Source organism: Notolepis coatsorum (genome assembly GCF_963971535.1).
Source record: "Notolepis coatsorum genome assembly, chromosome: 19".
NCBI lineage: Eukaryota > Metazoa > Chordata > Actinopteri > Aulopiformes > Paralepididae > Notolepis > Notolepis coatsorum.
The window spans coordinates 76,894,279-76,917,577 of record NC_140183.1 but is presented as its reverse complement, the minus strand read 5'-3'; the positions used below and the strand labels follow the sequence as shown (position 1 = coordinate 76,917,577).

General features: G+C 40.4%; 2 protein-coding genes across 2 annotated transcripts in view; one reads left to right on the top strand and one right to left on the bottom strand.

Moving 5' to 3' along the window:
* The window catches only part of LOC311245806 (retinoic acid receptor RXR-beta-A-like), a 42,256-nt gene extending 27,000 nt beyond the window's left edge, over window positions 1–15,256 (top strand). The window contains 8 exon segments of the mRNA XM_084335794.1: window positions 759–782; window positions 4,074–4,234; window positions 5,446–5,575; window positions 8,560–8,686; window positions 8,805–8,846; window positions 10,605–10,696; window positions 10,820–10,925; window positions 13,402–15,256. Of these exon segments, the coding sequence (XP_084191920.1) occupies window positions 759–782; window positions 4,074–4,234; window positions 5,446–5,575; window positions 8,560–8,686; window positions 8,805–8,846; window positions 10,605–10,696; window positions 10,820–10,925; window positions 13,402–13,549 (830 nt within the window). The 3' untranslated portion in view covers window positions 13,550–15,256.
* Window positions 15,257–20,770: 5,514 nt separating this feature from the next.
* Window positions 20,771–23,299, bottom strand: part of fhod3b (formin homology 2 domain containing 3b) — a gene marked incomplete at its 5' end in the record, with an annotated part of 31,879 nt that continues 29,350 nt past the window's right edge. Inside the window, 2 exons of the mRNA XM_084336713.1 lie at window positions 20,771–21,066; window positions 21,437–21,598. Of these exons, the coding sequence (XP_084192839.1) occupies window positions 20,984–21,066; window positions 21,437–21,598 (245 nt within the window). The 3' untranslated portion in view covers window positions 20,771–20,983. The remainder of the gene's footprint in view (window positions 21,067–21,436; window positions 21,599–23,299) is intronic.

The window sequence follows — 23,299 nt, the reverse complement described above, 5'->3', positions numbered from 1 at the left end:
AAAAAAAAACTTTATCAATTAACAAGTCCGAGTCTGCACCTTCCGAGTCTGAATGCAGTCAATGCTCGAGTCCAAGTCGAGTCACGTGTCCTGAAAGTCAGTCCAGCACTCTGACTTGAGTACTACAACACTGGCTATCATTAATATAGACTGATACAATTGTGTATCATAATTCCATCTTGATATGATCCCATTGAAAGACGATAAACCATAACATTGAATTATTGCTGCCATAATAAGAGGTTGAGAGGCTATATGGCTTATGGAGGTTCTGGCATCCTTTTTTATTTTTCAAATCCTTTACAAAAAGAAAAAGAAGATGCCGCTGTTTGACAGTGTGATAGGAGGAGGGAGGGACTGATCTACCCGAAAGTGTCTTTAACTCAACTCTCAAACTTCCCTCCCAATTTCATCTACCGGTAGGCTGTTCTTTCACCTCTAGCAGAGAGCTGAGCAGATGGGATATCTTTTGGAAACGGCTTGAACCACCGTCAATTCCTTAGCCTCTTCTTGGGATCACACGAGGCCTAGTCTGAATCATGTTAACTTGTAGCCCAATTAAGATGTCTATGACCTTTTCTCTGACATTTGATTACTCTCTGTGTAAATCGTGGGGGAGGGTGCTAGAGCGGTAGACTTGAATCAACCCGGGGAAAGACTGGGATGTCAGGGCAGATTTGTATAACTAACCCCTGTCCCCTTCTTCCCTTGTCGTCGTCCCCCCCCCCCCTCTACTCTTTCTCTCCCTGCTTCTGTAGTGGTCCAAGATGAACGTCAAAAATGTAAGGATTTCAAATCCAAAAAACATAAATAAGGGTAGACGAATATGATTTCAAGTCTTATTGAGAGATTGTATTTCAATGTGTTTCTCAAAATAATGAACCTGGTACGTTAGACCTGTGCATGTTTGTGTAGATTGTCCAACTGGGAATACATGCAGCGTCTCGGTACTCGGTTGTGTTTATTTAAATTTCAAATTTTGACTTCTCTCCATTACCTGAGTTTGTCCGTGTTTAACAAATTTAGTTTGCATGGGTGTAGATCTCGGTAGGGTTGGGTACCGTTCACATTTGAACCGGTACCAGTTACTGGAATTCGGTGTTGGTAGTGTACCCAACGGTACCTTTTTTCCTGTACTTAACTCTCTGTAATAACAAAGCACATTATTTCAGTTGTAAAAAATAAAAAAAAACATTGTTATTTATTTAGAACATTTTCTTATTTATTGTAACACACCACACAAAAGAAATCGCATGATCATGTTTTTAAATGTTTAAATATCCACATTATCTGGCCATCCTCAGTAAATATGATCAAACTCCTCTGACCGCGTCCGGTCTTTCCAAAGGCCCAAGAGACGGGACGGTAATATAATATATATTTGTGGAATAGGCTCCCTCTTTGTCTAGCATATTACACTATGAAATTTGGTACAGAAATTTGGTACAGATTGATCTAGCGTGAATCAGTACTCTGTAGTACAGATGTAATTCGGTAGTTTGGTATCCAACCCTAGATCTCGGCCTACCTTTCTCACTGCCGTTGACGTTGGAAGGGGTTGAAAATATGCTCCATGAAACTTGAAAGTCGCTAGGCGCAGGTAATTTGCCCTTGTGAAAATTACCGTACCGTTTATTTTCGCTAGTGTTACTGTATGACTACTACAAGCTGTTAAAAATTGCGCAGCAACCGGCAGCACCCGCTAATTAATAATAAGCGCACCCAACTGAATACGGAAGATTGCCGCGTGAGCGAAAATAAAACGATGCGTTGTTTTTCAGAAGGCAGTGTTACATATACCTACTAACTTTCAAACAACCTTCAAGTCTCATGGAGTATTTTCCACCCCTTTTCAACATCAATGGCGGTGTGAATGGGGTTTAATAAGGTAAGTTGATATCAGCTAAGACACAGCAGTCAAATTTAGGCTGGTATGGTCCTTTTTAAAGCTTCTATGTGTAGAATATTTTGATCTCATATATCAATATGTCAATATATCATTGTCAAATACATTTAATAGCTTGTTATGCCCATAAAATACAAAAAAAGTGAAATGTTATATAATTAACTGATTTATTTTTTAATAGTCAAACAGCTGTATATCATTCATATAGCGTATCACTATGATCAATATATAAGCAACAAAACTAACCCAAGCAAGATCATTTTCATTTATTTTTCAATATAACTTGCCATAAAGACGGCCACTACTAAAGGGGGACATAAAGTGTCAAATAATGGCTTGGTAAAGTCATGTGTACAATGTATAAAGATTCAATGTAATTTATGCAGCCTGTTATAAGATGCCTTTCTCAAGCCTGACCATTTCAGGTGATTAGTCCCGCCCCAATATTTTGATTGACAACCTAGGTCTACAAGGTCACTTTAATTCTCCTGTGTAGCTTGTTTACTGGACTAACTGACCTATCTCAAGCCTGCCCTCTTCCACAAAGGGAAGCAACAGTTGTGATTGGATGATCAAGAAAAGAGGGTGGGTTTCGAGAGAGGTCAATAAAAATAAAAATTACCCTGCTATGTTTAGATAGCTAGCACACAAGCTAACATGGCTATACACCATGCACAGCACTGCTGCTGGTGGAGGAGGATGCTTTATGACAACAATCTGACCACTGTAGCCTGTACAAATCCAATACTGATCCATCAAATTGAGCTAGTTTAGCAGTGCATTCATACTTGGTATAAAATACTTTTTTTAAAGATTAGACCAGTCCTCAGGAAATCCATAGCCTTACTGGGTGATTTAGTATTGTAAACCAAATTACTTAGTTGAAAACATTTAAAGCAGTCCTGTAGAATTCCCAGTGACGACATGTCCAACATGATGTTTTATGTTCTATCTACGTTTTATTTTAGTTTGACCTTAACACTTTCAGTGCCGGGCCGTGTTTTCCTTTTTACCCCGTTGAATGCCACGGTCCATGGCCCATGTAACGTTAATATCGCCTAATCTATGTTTTAAATTATGCTATGTGTCTAATCTGCCCATCGCTTATCAAATAATCATTTTCCAGTCAACATTGGCAAAGCAGATTGTGTTTTTATCGCTTCATTTCCTTTTTATAGCATTTTGAAAACCACTCGGTTTCGAAGAAAAAACAACACATTCCATGATAATCGCCTTTTACTGGAATATTCCAGAATGTTATCATTTGTCTGTCTATTTATGAATCGTTTTCAAATAAACGCTAGATGGTCGATAGTATATGTGTGCGCACGCACGCTCGTGGGAATCGCTGCTATTATTTCCTCATGGCTTTTACAGTGAAACAGCCATATCACATATAGTGGAAACGCTTATATCTCCATGAAAACGAGTCTGATTATCCTAACACTGATAACATAGATTCCTTACCTGACATCAGATGGTATCCAAATGGTATATTCCAATTCCTGATCACCATTCGAAAAAATCGATAAGTATATTGATCCAACGTGTGTACAGTATAACCCATGATCGCCGCGGCTCAGAGGCTCCAGAATGAACTCTGGTAACTCCGGCTGCATCAGTGGACTGGAATATTTTTTCCCCCCAATTTTCATTGAGACCATTCCAAAAGGGTGATTTACCATCTGGGAGACGATAGGGGGCGCTTTTTTCACATCTGATCGCCGGCGGCCCCTGGATCTCCAACCGTAGGCTCGCGTGATGCAATATGATTTCAGATCGCTTAAAAAAAAAAAAAAATCCGAGAAAAGCCGTGACGTGGCTTTCAACGTCCGTAAACCCGAGATTAGCCGTGAGTGGCGCTCAAAGTGTTAATAGTCTTATAAGATAATTAATTATACCAAGCTCTCAAAATTAAATGGACAATGTAAAAAGTCTACATATAGCTGCTTAATTATTATTTTTTATAAAAGAAAGAGAAAGCGTTGCTACCTACCGGATGTCAATTTGGTAGCAAAGAGTTGATTTGATGAAAAGAAAAATCGACCATTTCGCATAACGGCACCCATGTCTTTTTCCCTCCTCTTTGTATCGAATATATAATCCCCCTTTCCCCCGCCCCCTCCCCCGACATAAACCCCCGGTCCTCCTCCTCGCTGCCCTACAGCAGTGCAGGAGGAGCGTCAGAGGAACCGCGAACGGGAGGGAGAGCTGGAGTGCAGCATTGCGGTGAACGAGGAGATGCCCGTGGAGAAGATCTTGGAGGCGGAGACCGCCGTGGAGCAGAGGACCGAGCTCCACTCTGACGGAGGCTCTGCGGCCAACACTGTGAGTGGCTCCGCAGCGCGTTGGGCAATAGCTTTATATACTGGCGGAAGATATATATGACTCTTACTACAAGCTGTTCAAATTTGCACAGCAATCGGGAGCACCCGGTAATTAATAACAAGCGCACCGAAGCTTGTAGAGCAGGGGTCAGGAACCTTTTTGACTGGGAGAGCCATAAAAGCAAAATATTTCTAAATATATCTCATTGAGAGCCATATAGTATTTTTAACGTATAATAAATTAAATATGTCTTACTTTTAATGCGACTTCTGATGCTGCATGGTTTTGCTGATGGCCTTGTAGTCTGGTTCATACGTGGTGAGGTTGAGCTTCATGCAGGTGTTGAGGCTTCCATCAGTTAAACGTGAGCGTAGGTTGGTCTTAATGTTCCTCATATGCGAGAATGACTGCCCACATGCATATGTAGAGCCAAACATGGTCAATACGGCAATACTCACGCTGCATTGTGTTGTATGTCACAGGAAGCTCGTTCCAAGTTTTAAGAATCAGCTGGTCTTCAGGTTGAAGATTTTTTAATTTCTGTCCACTTGTGTTCCCTCGCCAGCTCTGCTCGCTATATCTTCAGCTACAGATACTATTAGCTGTATCTTCAAAACTAATTTCTGTTTACTTTAAAATGACACAGTATTATTAAGAAATAACACAAGTATAAAAAAAAAAAAAATGTACTCAAAAAATTCTGGGAGCCATATGCTGTCACCAGAAGAGCCATATATGGCTTGCGAGCCATAGGTTCCCGACCCCTGTTGTATAGTGTAGCGAAAATAATCTCATCTCATAAATATATCCTATACAATAACTTGTTATTGTTGCCTTGGAGAGTTGTAAGATAACTTGCCTCTTTTCGTAACAATATGTTCATAAGTTCAGGATGGTAAATGGACTGCATTTATATAAGGCTTTTATCCAAAGCGCTTTACAGCTTATGCCTCACATTCACACACATTCACACACATTCACACCGACGGCGGAGGCGACCATGCGAGGTGCCAACCTGCTTATCGGGAGCAGTTAAGGGTTAAGTGTCTTGCTCAAGGACACTTCGACACACTGCGGGGAGGAGCCAAAAACCTGGTACCTCCGTATTACCAGACGACTGCTCTATGCCCCTATGATTAACATAATTAGTGGCAGTGTTTCTCCTTCGTTGTCTTAACAGAGACTCAACTCTTTTTATTGTGTGATTTCAGCCCCATGATGCCGTCACCAACATCTGCCAGACTGCAGATAAGCAGCTGTTTGCTCTGGTGGAGTGGGCTAAAAGGATCCCTCACTTCTCTGAGCTGCCCTTGGATGATCAGGTCATTCTCCTGCGTGCAGGTAGGTTAATTTATCTTTAGGGGTTCAAGGCCAAGGGGCTGAAACTAGGGCTGTGCGGCATGGACAAAATCTATCACAATATGGGACATTTCATATCTAGATTAGGGTTGCCGCGGTGATGTGGAATTTGCCATGACTAATAAACTCATGGCAACAGCCGGTATTACTGGTGACACCGGACATTTTACAAAATGACACTCAATATCTACAGAGAGCTTACTTTGATCTTTAACGTTATGCGGCTACATTGATCTGCTGTAAAATCTTAGTCTTACAAAAGTGAAACTTAAGCTACTCTGTACTGCGACTCTGCTGAGACCTATAAAATAGATCTGCTGTCCGTGCAGACACGTTCACTTTATAATGTTGTTAACATGCATTACTAAGTATTTTACAAAACATTTTTATATTTGATGCACGTGGACACTGATGGGCAAAAATGTACTAAATGGGTTTATTTCTAAAAATATATATACCGGTATATAAAAATAAACGCTACACCGGTGGGGGCGGTGGGCAAGTAATGTACTCAGTGGAGCCCGAACACAGAGTAACACGGGTAACACAAAATTCGATTGAACATTTGTCTATACAAAATAACGACATACTTTATGACTACTACCTTTTGATAATCTTGAGTGTGAACTAAATACAAATGAACAGCACTTTCTCCTTTCTCCTTTTATTTGGAAGTGACGTTGAACAGAACAGGATGCTAATCTGTTTCTTACCACAGACCCAATGTCAGAACCATATACGTACTGTCTGATACAGGGTGTCATGCCTTGACAATTTCATATGTTTTCACAACGGCTTATAATTGCATTTTACAGATAAGGTGACAGGCATTTTAATTTTGAATGTACAAACTATTATATATTTTCATGGCTGATTCCAGTAGTACGTAGGTATGTGAAATTAATTAAAATAATGATTAATTTGCAAGCTAATGATACCTATTAGGTTTCAATTAGTTATTCACCCACAATAGTTTGTAAGATTAGCAATTCTAGGTTAAAATCGTCTTGCACTTGGGAGAACTAAGTGGAACACATGCAAGCAACACAGAAAACATCTCTCAGCATCTCTTTCTACCGTAGCTTTCACTTATCTTGCGCAATACCAATCATTTCCACGGATTGATTTCAGAGTAGGTGAATTAGCAATAATTCACTTTATGAGGTAAACTTTGATGCAACCAAATAGGCTTGAGTCGCGTGAAAACTGACGACTGACAAGCTTTTAAAAGCGAAAAGTAAATAAAAACACAAGGTACAACTGAAGGCTAAATATTGGGTCCTCCTCCAATGGTCCATGGAAAGCAGATTGATTCACGTTTATTCAATGAAAACATGCAGGTACTGATAATGCTCAAAGTGCGAAAAGTCGAGACATTTGTATTGCTGTGCAGTGAGGTGCACTTGATTTCTATCAGAGACCAGCTGTCTTTTTCTATATCAAGAGTGTTGCAGGGAGTTCCGTTCTGTGTCCCGCTCCTCCATGTTTGTTATTCCAGCACATGTGCACGGGTCGGGAATTAAAGGTGCTGTAAGTGGTATTTCTTTGTTGATATAAGTCTTAAATAGCTCTACATTCCGACAGCCATCACTGATATAGAGTGTTTGGTCAGTAACATGGGTCTCCCAGTCCCTCCGCTCTGCAGTAAACAGAAAATACATTTTCTGGTATCCCTTTCCAACTTCATCCAATCAGGAGAGAGAACCCTAGATATTTTTACTTATTTCAAGAAATCTTGCCAACCCAAATTTGCTGGCAGATTATTTTACTTGTTTCAATCACATATTTGTTTTTATTTCTTATTTTTGCAGTATGGAGGTCTCCTGATAAAAGATAAAGTGGGAAAGCGATACCATAAAATGTGTATTCTGTTTACTGCAGAGCAGAGGGACTGGGATACTCTCATTACTGACCAGACAATCTATATCAGTGATGGCTGTTGGAATGTACAGCTATTATTTTACATGTAGATGATACATTTGAACAAATACCACTTACAGCTCCTTTTTAAGTCAAATACTGCCATCTATAGTGATAGAAACAATGGAGGAAAATATACGCTAGAAATGTTTCTCTCGTCCCACGTTATATCTAGTCATACCCTGTTGTTTTTGTGCTGGTTTATTCTTATTATTAATGGTTTTGCAAATTCCTGTGAGTAGGTAAATGTGACATGAAATTTGGCCCATTGATTGGAAATTGTGTGCAAACACTCTCCAAGAAATATGACCCCCATAGGCCTGATGGGGGAGCTGTAATTAAATGTCAAACCTTTGAACTTTGAAAGGTCATAACTCCTACGCCATAAATCAGATTGACACAAAACCTGGTAGACATCCACTATCCACACTCTCCAAGCTTGCCTCAAGCCTTTCTGCCCAATCATTACAAAACTCACAGGACGTGTTTCATAATACTGCTGAACCATGTGTGTGACCTTATTGTGAAAAATTAATGGCTTGAACCCCGGGAATTGCCGCTTGCTACTATATTAAAAAAAGATAAAATTGTATAGTTAGTTAATTCTTTACAATTGTATGTTTATCTATATTTGTCTTATTTCATTATCTTTTATTATTATATATATATATATTCTTTTTAATAAATCAACATGAATAATGAGTACTCTTGTGGGCAGATATGAGTAACCGATCTGAGTACATCGCAATTTACAGGCATTCATGACGAGTAGTACTGGCCTATTATAAAACAAGTGGAACAAGTGTCACTTGTTTATTCATAGACGGGACAGTAATATATATATTTGTGGAAAAGGCTCCCTCTTGTCTAGTATATTACACTCTTGTACTTTATACTAAACATGTAAATGTACCAATTGATCTAGCGTGAATCGATACTCTGCACTACTGCTGTAATTCGGCCGGTAGCATTCATGAGAAATATTTCACATGGCTCTTGTCTATTTTGATTCCGCCATTTGCGTTTCACCTTGTCCACCACGTCAGGCTGGAATGAGCTCCTGATCGCCTCCTTCTCTCACCGCTCCATGGCTTTAAAGGACGGGGTCCTGCTGGCCTCCGAGCTGCACAGAGACAACGCAGACAGTGCAGGGGTGGCAGCCATCTTCGACAGGTACATCATCAGCAAGCAAGGCGCCGTGCATGTTCCAGTAGCTGAAAAAAGTAGTTTCTAGTCTCTAGTTTTCAAACGTTTCAGTTGCTAATGTAGTAATCCACTTTCTTGAATCCAGGGAGAGTGTACAGAGTGCAGAGGTGGGCGCCATATTTGACAGGTAACATCCTTTTTTATTTATATATATTTTATTTATTTATTATATATATATATATATATAATGTGTGTGTGTGAGAGAGAGAGAGATCCCTAACCACAATTACTAGTAGGGGTGGAACGGTTCACAAAATCGACGGTTCGGTTCGTATCACGGTTGATGTATGGTAAAAATACCATACATCAACATAAGATATATAGCCTAAAAATAATCCAACTTTTCAGTTATTCTCAAGGACGTAGTCATGCAAAAACTGAAAGAATGAGGCCATTTGACATCGGGCACATTATTTTGACAGTGACGGTTAGAGCTAGGAGAGATTTTGGTACAGCAAGAGGGGAGGCATTGCTGATTTAAACATGCTTTTCATTTATTTGGTAAAAAGAAAAAAGTTTACCTTTTAATAATGTTTAGCACACAAAGACCGAACTGAAAAATATAGGCAACATTTGTCAAAGTATTAACTCATCAATATACACCCCTTCCCCAATCCCCACTAATCGAACTGGTGTCGTGGAGTCACTTCTCTGTGAGCGTTTCCACGGATAGCTTGCGGCTAACATTAGTTAGCTCGCGGCTAAAGTTAGTTAGCTCGTAGCTAACATAATGTTATATAACCGAACAATACACGCATGCCCCGAATGCGTACCGTTCGGTACGACCTCCACCGATTCGGGGCATGTGTGTATTGTTCGGTACACTGTTCGAATGCGTACCGTTCCACCCCTACTTACTAGTGGAGCTGCTGTCTTCTCTGTCTGTGTGACTGGGTTGGCTAGCTAGCGGTTAACGTTAGTGGGCATCCGGAATAACGAGGATGCATTGCAAAGCTTATTAGAAGCATTGAAGTTTTCACTGCACATAGAAACAGCGCAGGGGGGGAAGCTGGGATTTATTTCAATCAAAGCACCTCTGGAGCTATGCTGTTGAACACCTTTTTTTTATTATGTTTTTGGTAGATTTTTTATTTGTTTGTACTACCGGGCAGTCCGGTAGAGAGAGAGAGAGGAAGAATGGGAGACAGAGCGGGGGGAAGACATTCGGCAAAGGACGGCGGTTCCGGGAATCGAAGCCGGGTCGGCCACTTCGCGACACAGCGCGTTACATGGGTTGCCACTTGGGTGCCCGCTGTTGAACACTTTTGAGGAAGTCCTGATAGTGGAACAGCTGTAGGTGGCAACTCTGCTGTCGAAACCGCTTCTGCATTATTTCCACTCGCTCCATTTTTCTCATAATGTCAGCGTATCACAGTTGATTGTGGGCGGGCGGTGGCAGATCAGCACCTATTCACACCAGCGAGCGAGTCAATTCAGAATGGCTCGTCTCGGCTGAACTGCAGAAACGGGATTTGGTACAGATTTCAAATTTTGTCAGTGTTGGTACAACCCCACATTGCTTGAAAACGATGCAAAACACTGGAAAAGGCCATTTTTACAATAGGGGACCTTTGAATTAAGTGTAAATTTTAGTGTTTGTTCCAGCAAATGCTGTGCGTCATCTCCTTATCAATGGCTGAAGAACAAAACAAATCTGCATAAAAAGAAATTGGTCGGTATTGGTAACGCATAATATAGTAATATAGTTCAAAAACTGTGTATTGTATTGGATATCCATAAAAAATTGCATTCTGAGAAAAAACCGACCCGAAAACAGCACTTTCTCAAAAATTTGATTTTTCAGATATGTTTTGTTCTTCGGCCATCATTATCCTTTTTTTAACATGTATATCTTCCGCCCTCGTCTTTCTCCATCATGGTTTAGGGTTCTTACCGAGCTGGTCAGTAAAATGAGAGATATGCAAATGGACAAGACGGAGCTTGGCTGCCTACGAGCCATTGTTCTCTTCAACCCAGGTACCCTGTTGCCCCAGAGCGATGCACTGTGACGTCCCAGTTATTAAGACGTTCCTTTTCTCTTTTCTCTTTTTAATGACGATGGAGATGTACTTAAGATGTCACTGTGCACTGTCCCTGCAGATGCGAAAGGGTTATCCAACACCGGTGAGGTGGAGCTCCTTAGAGAGAAAGTCTATGCATCACTGGAGTCCTACTGCAAGCAGAAGTACCCAGAGCAGCAGGGAAGGTAAACACTGGCACCTGTGTCAACAATAGTACCAGCTATGACATGCATTAACAGGGTATCTGCGGGGTATTAAAAATTATTATATTCGTAATTCTCAATTTAAGGTATTAAAAAGTCTTTAATTTGCACAGGTATAACATTTTTGGGGAGGGCAGCCCGGCTGCCGGGAGATGAAATAATATGAAATATATGACATGTTTTTGTATTCAAGTCGTTGTTTTTTGCGTGGCTACCGGGAGCTTGGTGCGTCTGGCAAGAGCTTGTATGCAAGAATTTAAATTGGCGTGCAAGTGCAACCGCCAGTTCAGTGTTGCCATGTTTTTCCTTTTTTTTCGCTAGTATAATTGTGAAATTGGTATTGCATCTTGCTCTACTTGGTATTAGAAAGTCTTAAATCTAACTTGTTGAAACCTGCAGATACCCTGATTAAAGGATCAATAGGTGGCCGCTGATTTTTGGCAACATTTTAGATTCTTATTATACCTCCACAGTAATCGATGGTACAAAAAAATTAAAAGACGCTTGGCACCAACATGAAAAATATATGTTGTTCCGGTTAAGGGACAGGAGCTAAAACAACAACACCCAATCAAACGAACGACCAAGTCAAATGATTGGAACGAGCGAGCTGTCTATCAAACGCTTTAGTGACACGCATGCTTGTTAGGCGCAATAACAGTTGAGCACGTATACAAAGGCCTGCTGCTTAACACATTGTCCGCCATAAACGATGTAAATCGCTATTGCCCGCCATGTGTTGAACGCCAACAACGGCGTAAATCGTTTTTGGGATAATAATTCATCCAGCCTCCCTCCGGACTGCAGCTGCACCATGTTCTGACATTGCAACGCCTCAATACCGCCGCCTGGTGGATGGTCGGGCGAGTTACACTCACGCCAAACCGGAAGTCTCGATCAGTGCATCGAAGAAATTCATTCGCCAGAGATATATTGTGTCGTGGATCAATATACACACTCGAGTGCATTTGGATCGCTTTCGAAATGCAATAATCTATATGATTTCGGCGTTTATTGCGTCATACAAACCGGAAATGGATCTAGGAGATCAACGTCAAATAATTGGGATATTTTTCCTCCAGTCTCATCGGCGAACGGTAAGAGGACACTAACGTTATTTTCAGCCCGATTGTCCATTTCTTTGTTTGCAATCAGTCTGATCAATATACCAACCCATACTAAATAAAGCCGTTACTGACGATCAAGGAATTATAAACGACCCCCCCCCCCCCCCCCTTTCCTTCACGCATGATGAAGCATAATGTATACCGATCATATACATTTGAATTTTTTAATATAGCGTGTATAGGAAAGAAACGCCATCGATAATCTATAATATGCGTCAGGGCCTATAACTAGTGTTTTTGGAATTACAGCAGAAAAGCTTAAACACATACTTATATTCTCGACGGTATTAACACAACAATGTATGAATGAAAAAATATAACGTTCCCACATCCGGAACGATAGATAATCGATGTTTAATGGGCCATAGTAATGCAGATATAGCTATAATATTTAAAAAGTTATAGCCCTGCAAAGAAGGTAAACATCTCCATAGGCTTACAGCGGTGGCAGACTGGGTATAATGATGGGCATACTACGTGGCAATCAATGTGTTAACACATAGCTGCCTGCTAGCTACCTAGCAGGCGTGGCTTTGGAGGCATGCTGATGCGTTCTGATTGGGAAGGGCGCTGTCGAATTCGGTTGAAGGATTTTAATATATTTCCTTTTAATAAAAGTTCTGCCCAAAATCATCGGCCGCCTATTGCTCCGTTAACTACCCACACTAATGATCATTCCCTGTATAGCACTAGTAATTGCACCTAAGCACAAAGGGGGCGTATTGTAATCTGTGTCTGTCATGACCGACTGGCGGGCGGGTTTACATGTCGAGTGCCATGGTTCTATTTTCTATATGATATGATGAGGTTGGGCTTCTCTGGCCGACGGGTGCAGTATTAAATCATTGGTATGTGTATATTTTATAAAGCCCTACTCTGTGAATTACCACCTGATATCTCATCTATGCTGCTCTGGAACACCGGTCCACATTTAATGCGCTCCAGTGATGGTCTAGTTCTTCAGGTACACCGTGCTAGAACTAATCTAGAATTAATCTCAGAAGGGCTGCTTTTAGTATTGATGCAGCGGAATCATGGAATCTCCTTTGAGTGCTCTTGTCTTTTGGACGGTTTAGATTCTTAATTATTAACCGCCCTACCTCGACTTGTAATTGCATTCTCTGATGTGATATTGCATGTGAGCTGTATTTATTTTGACTGTTGGTGACGTGATTTACTGTATGTTCTTCTATAAATACAATTTAAGAAATTCTAGTTATCAAAAGACGGATGGAATTCAGCGACAGCCGTTTCAGAGCGGGTCACATTTTTACGTATCTTAACCAATAAATAGCATACTAAGAGATTTCCGTCTCGTTCTCCCTCATCAGGTTTGCGAAGCTCCTCCTTAGACTGCCAGCACTGCGTTCCATTGGCTTGAAGTGCTTGGAGCATCTCTTCTTCTTCAAGCTGATTGGTGACACCCCTATCGACACTTTCCTCATGGAAATGCTTGAAGCGCCCCATCAGTTGTCCTAGGTCGTTGGAAGAGGTGCACTGTGGGTTTAGATAGCTGGGGTCTGGGAATTTGCTGGAGTGGGACTGCACTTTTAGTTCTCTGAAAAATTCAGCAATTTGTCTCACTGCTGTCTGGGTTACACTATTCTAGTGCACCACAGATTTGCTCTTTAGACCAAACCCAAGACTTGCCATAAACTAGGCTGGTGCTATATATTAATATAACTTCATGAATAACTAAGATTAAAAAAAAAGTATTTTTAAAAATTGGAACCTTTTAGTTCCCATACTGGCTTACTGGAGCTAAAAATTTGGGTATACATTTTTATATAACTGTGTATGCTTTTTAGATTCCCCCAAATGATGAGCTTCAATTGACCTATCTAAAACCCCACCCTCTTTTCCCGATCCTCCAATGAAGCAACCGATGTGAGCAAGGGAAGAGAGTGGGTTTGAGATAGGTAAATTCTGTCTCTCCGTGATCCCTCAAACCTATTTTTAAAATGAAGGTAACCCGGATCATGGTTATGCAATGAGGCTTTTTTTTCTCTCCTTTTTATCGTTTGTAATTTGAACCAGATCTTAGAAAAATATGAAAAGGTTTTATTGTCAAATCTTGGTAAAGTATATTACTGTACCAAGCACTCACCGTGTACTGTGTCCGACCATAGCTCCTAGTGTATTTGTATCCCTTTCAGATGATCAGAATAAAACACGTTAACAGTGAATCTGGGATACACAATAAGTGGGTGATCACAACTGAACAAGGCCAGGCTTGTTTGACTGTGTTGAGTGTGGACTAGCTTTATTTGTCTGGTAATATGCTATTAGTGTTGTTTATTTCTTTGCTGTTTTTGTAAATCTAATCACCTTGCAGTTAATGATTAGACTGCACTGCACACTTTGCTATGTACTATTTCTAAAACATACTATCAAATGTCTGGCCAGCAAACGGTCGAGTGTTTGTATTTTGGTGCTATAAAAAAAAAAAAAAATTTGACTTGATTCGGTGCAACCATACACCAAACTGCGAACAGGAAATTATGCAAGAAATTAAAATCCCTCGATGTTAAAAGATGTAGCAATACAAAATGTATACTGCATAAGCTCTCTGCCTGTCAACCTTTCTGTTCAGGGGTTTTACAAAGTAAATCATTGTCTGGTGGAAAGGGAATACTCCAGTATGTAATTTATCTAAACAATTGTAAGGTACTGTGCAAATATCATTGTTCAGGGAAAATGCTATACATTGGTAGATTTGAATAATGAGAACAGGATGGTGACAAATTATGTAATTATTGATATGTGCCCTTGCTTTTAGTTTAAACTTGTATAGAGCAGAACATGTCTTAGGTTGCACTGGATTCCCTAAGTCTCATTCAGCTGAATCTTTCAAAACCTTTTGGCTTTTTTTGGTGCTCATTAGCTGTATTTCTTGTATTTTTTTCTCTTTTTTTTTTAAGATGTCTTGTTCATCTTACCATTTCTGCATAGTTAATGAAAAACAAAACCATAATCATGTTAAAAGATCCATGACACCTGTGGGCATAGAAATATTAAACAAGACCAAATATGAGTTTTGTATGACAACCATGTGCGAACATCAGAACAAGTGTATTGATATATTTGTCATTAACCTGCATACGCTCTGGAACAGTGAAGATCCGTGTGGATGAGTGACTTGCAGCATGGGGTTGTGTGGACTGAAAATAAAGAGGCTTAACTTTTCCCCCTGTCTTCTCCTTTTTTATAATTACTTCTATTTAGGGGCTAATGTACATTACTCTTCCATTACTTTACCTATATATAGGTTATATTAGCAGTGGTGGAAGAAGTACACAGTTCCTTTACTTAAGTAGTAAGTACCCAGATAAAGTACTCTGGTCAAAGTAAAAGTTCTCCATTCGAATTCTCAAGTAAAAGAAGAGAATTATTTGCTATTGAATACGTGTTTAAAGTAAAAGCATGCGTTCTACACAAGGTCTGTATTCCAGTGCGTGGGGAGCATTCAAGTCTCGATCCATTGACCTCTAAAGGTTAAAGTGGTATGTGGTCCAGTTATGCTGCTCTGAAGTCGTCGGGCTTCAAATGTGAAAGTATAATGTTCATACATTTTTGCCATGCTTTCTAGGCAACATCTTTTTCTTCAAAGTAACTAGCAACTGATGGGTTCAAATGAATGTAGGAGTAAAAGTATACAGTTCCCTAAAATATAAATACGGTACTCACGTAAAGTAGCTTGACTTTAAGTACAGTACTTGAGGAAAAATACTCCACCACTGGTAATTAGGCATATAAGCCTACTAATAATTGACATGTAGTTTGGTGATACTAATATTTAGAAGTATTGAAACGAGGACCATATTTGAGACTAGGTATCGTATTTATCAACTGATGCAAGGTACGTGTTGAATAGAAAGTTGAGAGAAACGAAAGATCTCTCAACTTCGTCCTTCAACCAAGGTGCATGAACTGGATAAAACTCATCGGAGAAAAATCCAGCAACTCTTTGGAGGCTGATGGATGTTCTAGAAATAATGTTCTTTATTCATACAATACCTTGATCAGAGTTACAATATGTGATGTAAGCCTGATGAAAGCTTGTTGCTTAAACGCATTGGTTTTAATTGTATGAATAAAGAAAAATTTGAGTTGCTGGACTTTTCTACATTGATGCACATAAAATAAGGCTAATATTAAACTATGAAAAGAGAATCAAATATAGACAGTCTCAAGGTTCTTATGTGCCTTTTTGATATGCTCATGTATACGTTGAACTAGGTATTTAGGGAAGTGAAGCAATCCGGTGTATAACCTTTTGAGAAGCGGAAAGCCCATATAGACCGGATTGCATTTATATAGCGCTTTTTTTTATTTATTCATCCAAATTGCTTTACAATTTATATTCACTCGCATTCACACACCGACGGCGGAGGCGGCCATGCAAGGTGCCTTAGGGGTTAAGTGTCTTGCTCAAGGACACTTCAACAAGCTGCTGGGATGAGCGGGAATGTACTGTAACCGGGAACCTCCTGATTACCAGGCGACTGCTCTACCTCCTGAGCCACTGTCGCAGGAGGTACATACACACAATACATGAAGCTACGCTAATATTAGAAGTCCATGAAGTGATCATCAAAATAGACGAGTCTGAGGAGGTTCTTATGAGCCTTTTTATTGTATTTTTGTTACATACTTCTTTTCGTGGGCATAGATGCAAGAGAAGCCTTGGTTTGTATAGTTACTCGTGTCAAAAGTTCCACAAAGACCTTATGGCACAGGCTGCGATGAGGGGCTAATATCAAATGAGAGGAAACAGGATTTGTTGAGTGCAATGAAGAGAAAGGCTTCTGAGTGGGTGGATTTGATCACTGCGTTGTTAAGTGTTTCAAGTCTGTGCAGTAAAAACATACAGTAATACAAACAAACACAAATACCTACAGTCTCTGAGAACCACAACAAGCCTCCCTTTATCTCTAGCAGAAGTGAGACATCTGTAGAAGATTTATTTTCCTTTTTTTCTTAAACCATGCATGGCTTGGTTTAGCTTAAATTACACTTTTTCTTATAATACTGCCTTTTATCTATAATACACTATTCTACACGAAGACAAACAAATGAAAAAAAATAACAGACACATTGTTTTGCGACATTTACATAATTTTACAGCATTCTTCCTTCTATATTACTTTACACAATTCAGATTTCTATGCATCTCTCGTTTCCTTTTTCCATTGGACAAAACTCTTAATAGTACAATCTGAGAAAAAAGGCTTGACCCAGCCTTTCCCCCGTAACCTAAATTCTACTCTTCTTGATAAAAGTTTGCATGCTACAAATTGTTTTATAAGGTGCTGAATAGTTTTCAGTAAATTCTCAAGCGGGAAAGCGTGAGACTTATTATTATATGGTGCTGGTGTGGATTGATGACGATGGTTGCGCTCTTGTTTTTATTCTCCCTCACCAGTGGCTCTGTTTCCATCACAGTGAAGAGTTGTGACTGGGTAGAACTATTTTTATCATTTAGCAAAAAAAAATGTAAACCTGAACTGCGCATGTTGTCTCGCCGATACCGCTTTGAAATGAAGTACAGTGAGTTTGCCGACCTTCCTAAAAAAAGAAGGGAAAAAACAAAACAAACATTTTTGGATTGATTGTCACTAGACTAGATAGACCTACAAAATCATGTGAAAACTTAATAAAAAAAAACAGGTTTATCTTTCATTTCATCGTAGACAGTTGTACTCTTGACAATAGAGACCTAATGATAAGGATGATATGTGCAACCCTTCTGTCCACATTCAAAGCTCATGAAAAAAAAGAAGTCACCTACAAATGATGTGACATTAGCGTGACTAACTAACTTAATTTGGTCTGGCCTAATTTGGTACATTTGAAAGCTCAGAGGAAGTGCAAACCTGAGTTCTATATTAAGGTACAGACCGCTAATGTTCATAGCTAATCCTTAAACTGACTATACCTGTGTATTGGGTAGACGACATGACAATCTTAAGATCGTCACAATATCATTGCACGCATTCACGAGATCACGATGTATTCTTGCACAATCCATGCTTAATTTGTATTAATATCTGGCACTGATACTGATACTTGTGTTCAATGAGCTCAAATGTTTTTAAACGTTCTCCTTTTCTTTTGTGCCCATAGACGGGTTTCTTGTTTATAAACATACAGGGTTCAAGCCAATCAGCACTACCCGCTGAATCACGTGACTGGGTTGCCCCCTACCTGCGTTGAGCTGCTGCGCTAAAAAGGTACAACAGGGCTCTATGGAGAAACCATGGCACTCCCCTGACTGAAAGTATAATGGAGCTCTATGGAGAAACCATGGCACTCCCCTGACTAAAGGTATAATGGAGCTCTATGGAGAAACCATGGCACTCCCCTGACTGAAAGTATAATGGAGCTCCATGGAGAAACCATGACACTCCCCTGACTGAAAGTATAATGGAGCTCTATGGAGAAACCATGGCACTCCCCTGACTAAAAGTATAATGGAGCTCTATGGAGAAACCATGGCACTCCCCTGACTAAAGGTATAATGGAGCTCTATGGAGAAACCATGGCACTCCCCTGACTAAAGGTATAATGGAGCTCTATGGAGAAACCATGGCACTCCCCTGACTAAAAGTATAATGGAGCTCTATGGAGAAACCATGGCACTCCCCTGCCTAAAAGTATAATGGAGCTCTATGGAGAAACCACAACACTCCAGACTAAAAGTATAATGGAGATTTATGGAGAAACCATGGCACTCCCCTGACTAAAAGTATAATGGAGCTCTATGGAGAAACCCTTTGTTTCAAACGAAAACGGCTTGATGTTATTTTGCCAAAATCAGCATGGCTGTGAGTGTGAGTCTTTACCTTTTACATAGCTTTGGCTTGGATTTATTGTTTAGATCATTAGCATGGCTAACAAATACAAATATATTCTAGTCTGCCCCTGTTGTTCTGACCAGGATTACGTTCCTTTTTGCCTCTTTGATGCGCGCGCATGACATGGTCGAGAAACCCGTCTATGCTATAAAGGCTATAATTTGAGTACTACATTGTTAGCAGTTTATAATATTGCCATGTATACCACAAATGAGAAATATCGTGCTATGATATTTTGACCCCATCCCCCCCACCTGTAAATACCAGTATGTCAGACCTACTGTATCTTAACGTTCTGCGATTTGATCCGAGACATGAGGAAGTGAGCTATGAGCTATGGCAAAAAAAAAGAAAGGGAATACAAGTGTCACGGGAATGACAACATAATCACAGCTGTTGAATGATGCACATTGCAGTATCAAACCTCCACTTCTCAGACTGCACCTTTGCTATAGTAACATTTTCTCGATTATATCTCCCTGAAAATGTCTTCGTAATAAATACACGTCTCTGAAAGGCACTCTTAAATTTGCAGCTCAAAGTTTCCACAAAGAACCGAGTAACACACCGAAGATTGCCTGCCTGTAACACATCCTCCCGCCCCTCAGGACTCTAACTCTTTAGGTTGTTGTCGGAAGTGGGAGTCGACCGAAGACAATCGCACGCGTCAAGACGGTTCTCGTCGTGCGACGGTGTACATTTGTTTCAGCTAAAGAAGAGAAAAAAATTATATCAGTATGCATGATGAACGTCGGTCTGAAACTAGTGGTATTATCGGTCGTATTCATCATCCGTCTGCCTAATCCACAGTAAGGAGTGGGTTACAGTGAATCAGCGTTCTCTTTCAGTGTCCTTTAAAAAACAAAAAACAAAGTCCACCCCTTCCATTCTGATTGCTAATTGCTACTTATCCAGCAAAATTCCTAAAAAAGATTTTTCACAAAGCTTCGTATCATCTCTGTGACGACGGGATCCCCGCACGCTCGTCCTTAAATCATACGGAGAGTCTGTGCGACCGCTTCACCGCACGCCGTGTTTTCATCTTCAGATGTAAATCAGTGTCAAGGATTTCACATTCCCTCAATACCCACCTTCTACATCCAGTGCAAATATTCCTTATCCGAGCACCTTCTTAAACATAAAATGATTATAACCACAAAAAAAAAGAAAAACTACCACAGTAGTACAGAACAGAACAATAACTTGTGCACAAAGCCTTCTATCCAAAAAATAAAATAAAAAACACAATTTAATTTGCTCTATCTAATCACTAAAGCTACATGGCTTACATCAAGCCAGAGAAACACAGTCATTTAGTGGTGAGTTTAGCGTCTGTACCAAGCTCAGTACCACAGCACGTTCCAGCCCTTTGGGGTCCAGTCTCAAGGCCACAGTGATACAAGCACAAAACGTGTCCAAACCCTTCAGATGCCCTAAGTCTAGAAAGAAAAAATTGCGCTTTAATGTGGGTAGCCTATGTCAATTGTCACGTTCATATGGGCTATTGGGATTAAGACATACGAGTTCATATCAGAGAGGCTGCTCCAAACAACAGTTTAGTGGTCTGAATGCTACTCTTTGTACCTGAGGGCTGAACATCTTTCTACTGCCCCCCCCCTCTTTTATTTACTATTATTATTATTATTATTATTATTATTATTATTATTATTATTATTATTATTTATTATTATTATTATTATTATTATTATTATTATTATTATTATTATTATTATTATTATTATTATTATTATTATTATTATTATTATTATTATTATTATTATTATTATTATTATATATATATATATATTTTTTTGTGCCTTTTCTGTACCTCTATGACCCAGGAAGCACACGTGTCAAGCCCGTGCAAACCAAACACAAAAAGGTGAGATCAACTCATCGATAGCTGGGAGAGAGAGAGGGGGGGGGGGGTGGTGGTGGTGCCAAAACAACGGTGAGGTGGGCTGACGGGCCAAGGGTGGCGTGTGCCAGTGAGTGGGGTGGGTGGGCCCCACCCCCAGATGTCCTTGTATCCCACGTGGAGGGACACGGCTCCGTATCACACCTGCATCTCTGAGCCGCTGGACAGGCCCAGAGCGTTGGCCTCCTCTGGGGTCAAACCGTTCTTCAAAGTCCTTCTCACTGCGAGGCCATGGAGGAGACGAAGGAGTGGGAGGAAGAGAGGGAGAGAGAGAGAGAGAGAGAGAGAGAGAAGCCTTCGGATTACTGTAAATCCATTGTGAAATGCTTTGAACAATTGTCATGATTGTAAACGTACTCTATAGTCAATAACAGTCTTAGAATTATGAGATTTGAAAACTATACTGATATGAAAACATCTAAATAGACATTTACTATAGCTTTTGATCAGTGCATTTTTACTCTGTAGTTCATAGTCCCTCTTGGCTAATTATATCTAATTCTGCACGATGACAATGATGCTGATGATGATGATTGATGATGTTGAATCATTCCACTATTCCGGGTGGACATGCGGCTCACAGTAACTCACGTGACTTGCGGTTGGCCCGGGACCTTTTCCTCTCGCGCGGCTGCGCCCGCTGGCTCGGCCCCTGAGTGGCTGACCTGACGATCCGCTCCATGATCTCGTCAGCCGTGTCATCGGTGCAATTCACCGGGTCGTCGTTTGCAGTGCACCATGGGGGAATGTGGACTGGTGAACAAAGCCAGTGGTCAAGGTCATCAAGTAGGTAAGAAACCAAAAAAGCATACGTCACACATCCTGTAAACACTTAACTCATTCAGCGCCAGCTATTAGCCGGGGGGCCCCGCTGCAGCTAGGCCGCGCTTTAAACGATAGGAGTGCGTCGCCTTGTTTGTAGAGCTATAACTATATTCTATAGTATAGCTATGGATACAATACTATGGCCCATTTGACATCACCTATCTATCGTTCAATATGTGAAAAAGAATAAATATTTCCATCCATACGTTCCCGTGTTATACCGTGGTGAATATAAGTAGAGCGGTCCAGGGTCATTCATGAAATGCTGAGTTATAGCCCTATACGTCAATTCCACTATAGACGTTGCCGACGCTATTATTCCGAAATAAAATCTATATCATAGGTATTATGTTCCATCATGAATGGATGGGGGGGGGGGGGTTGTTTCTGATAATTTGATTGTCAGTAACGGCATTCGTATTGAACACAAACAAAAATCTAAAAAACATTCAAATCAGCCCGATCGGTATAAAATCATTGCAGGATCAAGCTAAAAATTACATCAAATCGTCCTTACCTGTGATCGGGAGTATTCCAAAAATAATATTCCAATTGTTTGATCGCCATCTGGTACATCCAATGTCCATTTGGTCCACGGCATAATCCACCACAACATATGGATCTGGGATATTTGACACGCTTCAATGGAACCGGGAGAACCGCTCCCCTGACAAGGAAACATTTTACCGGAGACGTTTCCCCATTACATAGGCCAAGATACAAGGTTACAAAGGGTGCTCGATACCGCCGTCTAGCTGGATGCGGCCGGTATTGCACTTTAGCAACCGCAGACTCATTCCCTATGGTAACACAGAGGTCCCTGGATGAATAATGAATAAAGTTATCGAATAAAGGAATAAACAACCAAAACCAGAGAAATCTCGGGTCTGGCGCCCAACGCATGGCGAGTTAACCCGACTTATCTCGGGTTTGGCCTCCATTGAGTTAAGGGAAGATGGCCATGCAGGGCCATCCTACCCACTAGGTGGATCAGCCACTGTGCTTAGGGCCCCCGCCTTCCTTAATAAGATAAGATAAGATCATTCTTTATTGTCTGTTGGTACAGAAATTTGTTTCGTGTTAAAGGAACACGCCAACGTTTTGGGAAATTAGCTTACCGTCTTCTCCAGAGAGAGACAAGAATATAGATACCAGTTTCCTCTCTGTGCGTTCAGTAGAAAGCAGCGTTTAGCTATCTGGCTGCATGTTGGCCTAGCTTAGCACAATGAATGGAGGCGAACAGTGACGGGTAGCCTTCGGGAGAGGTGTTAGTTGGACAATGCCTAGGCTACCCGTCACTGTCTGCTTCCATTCATACAGAATTGTATTTGAAAGACAGATAAAAAAACAATGACTGCCGAATCCGTAGTTGAATTATTTAATCAAGGCCCTCTTAGTTACTTAATTGGTCATAGGGAGGTTTAGCAGCCAATCGGAGGGCCCCTCAAAATGGCAAGCATGTTGTCAAATTTCAACCAAAACGGCAAAAAGTCAAAATGTGATATATCCTGGTGTGGAGATCTGATTTAAGGTAAAAACGGAAGGGCCCCCCAAATTATAATTTGCGTAGGGCCCCCAAAAATCTATAGATTTGATTAGATTAAAATAAATAAAAAAGTACAGTACACA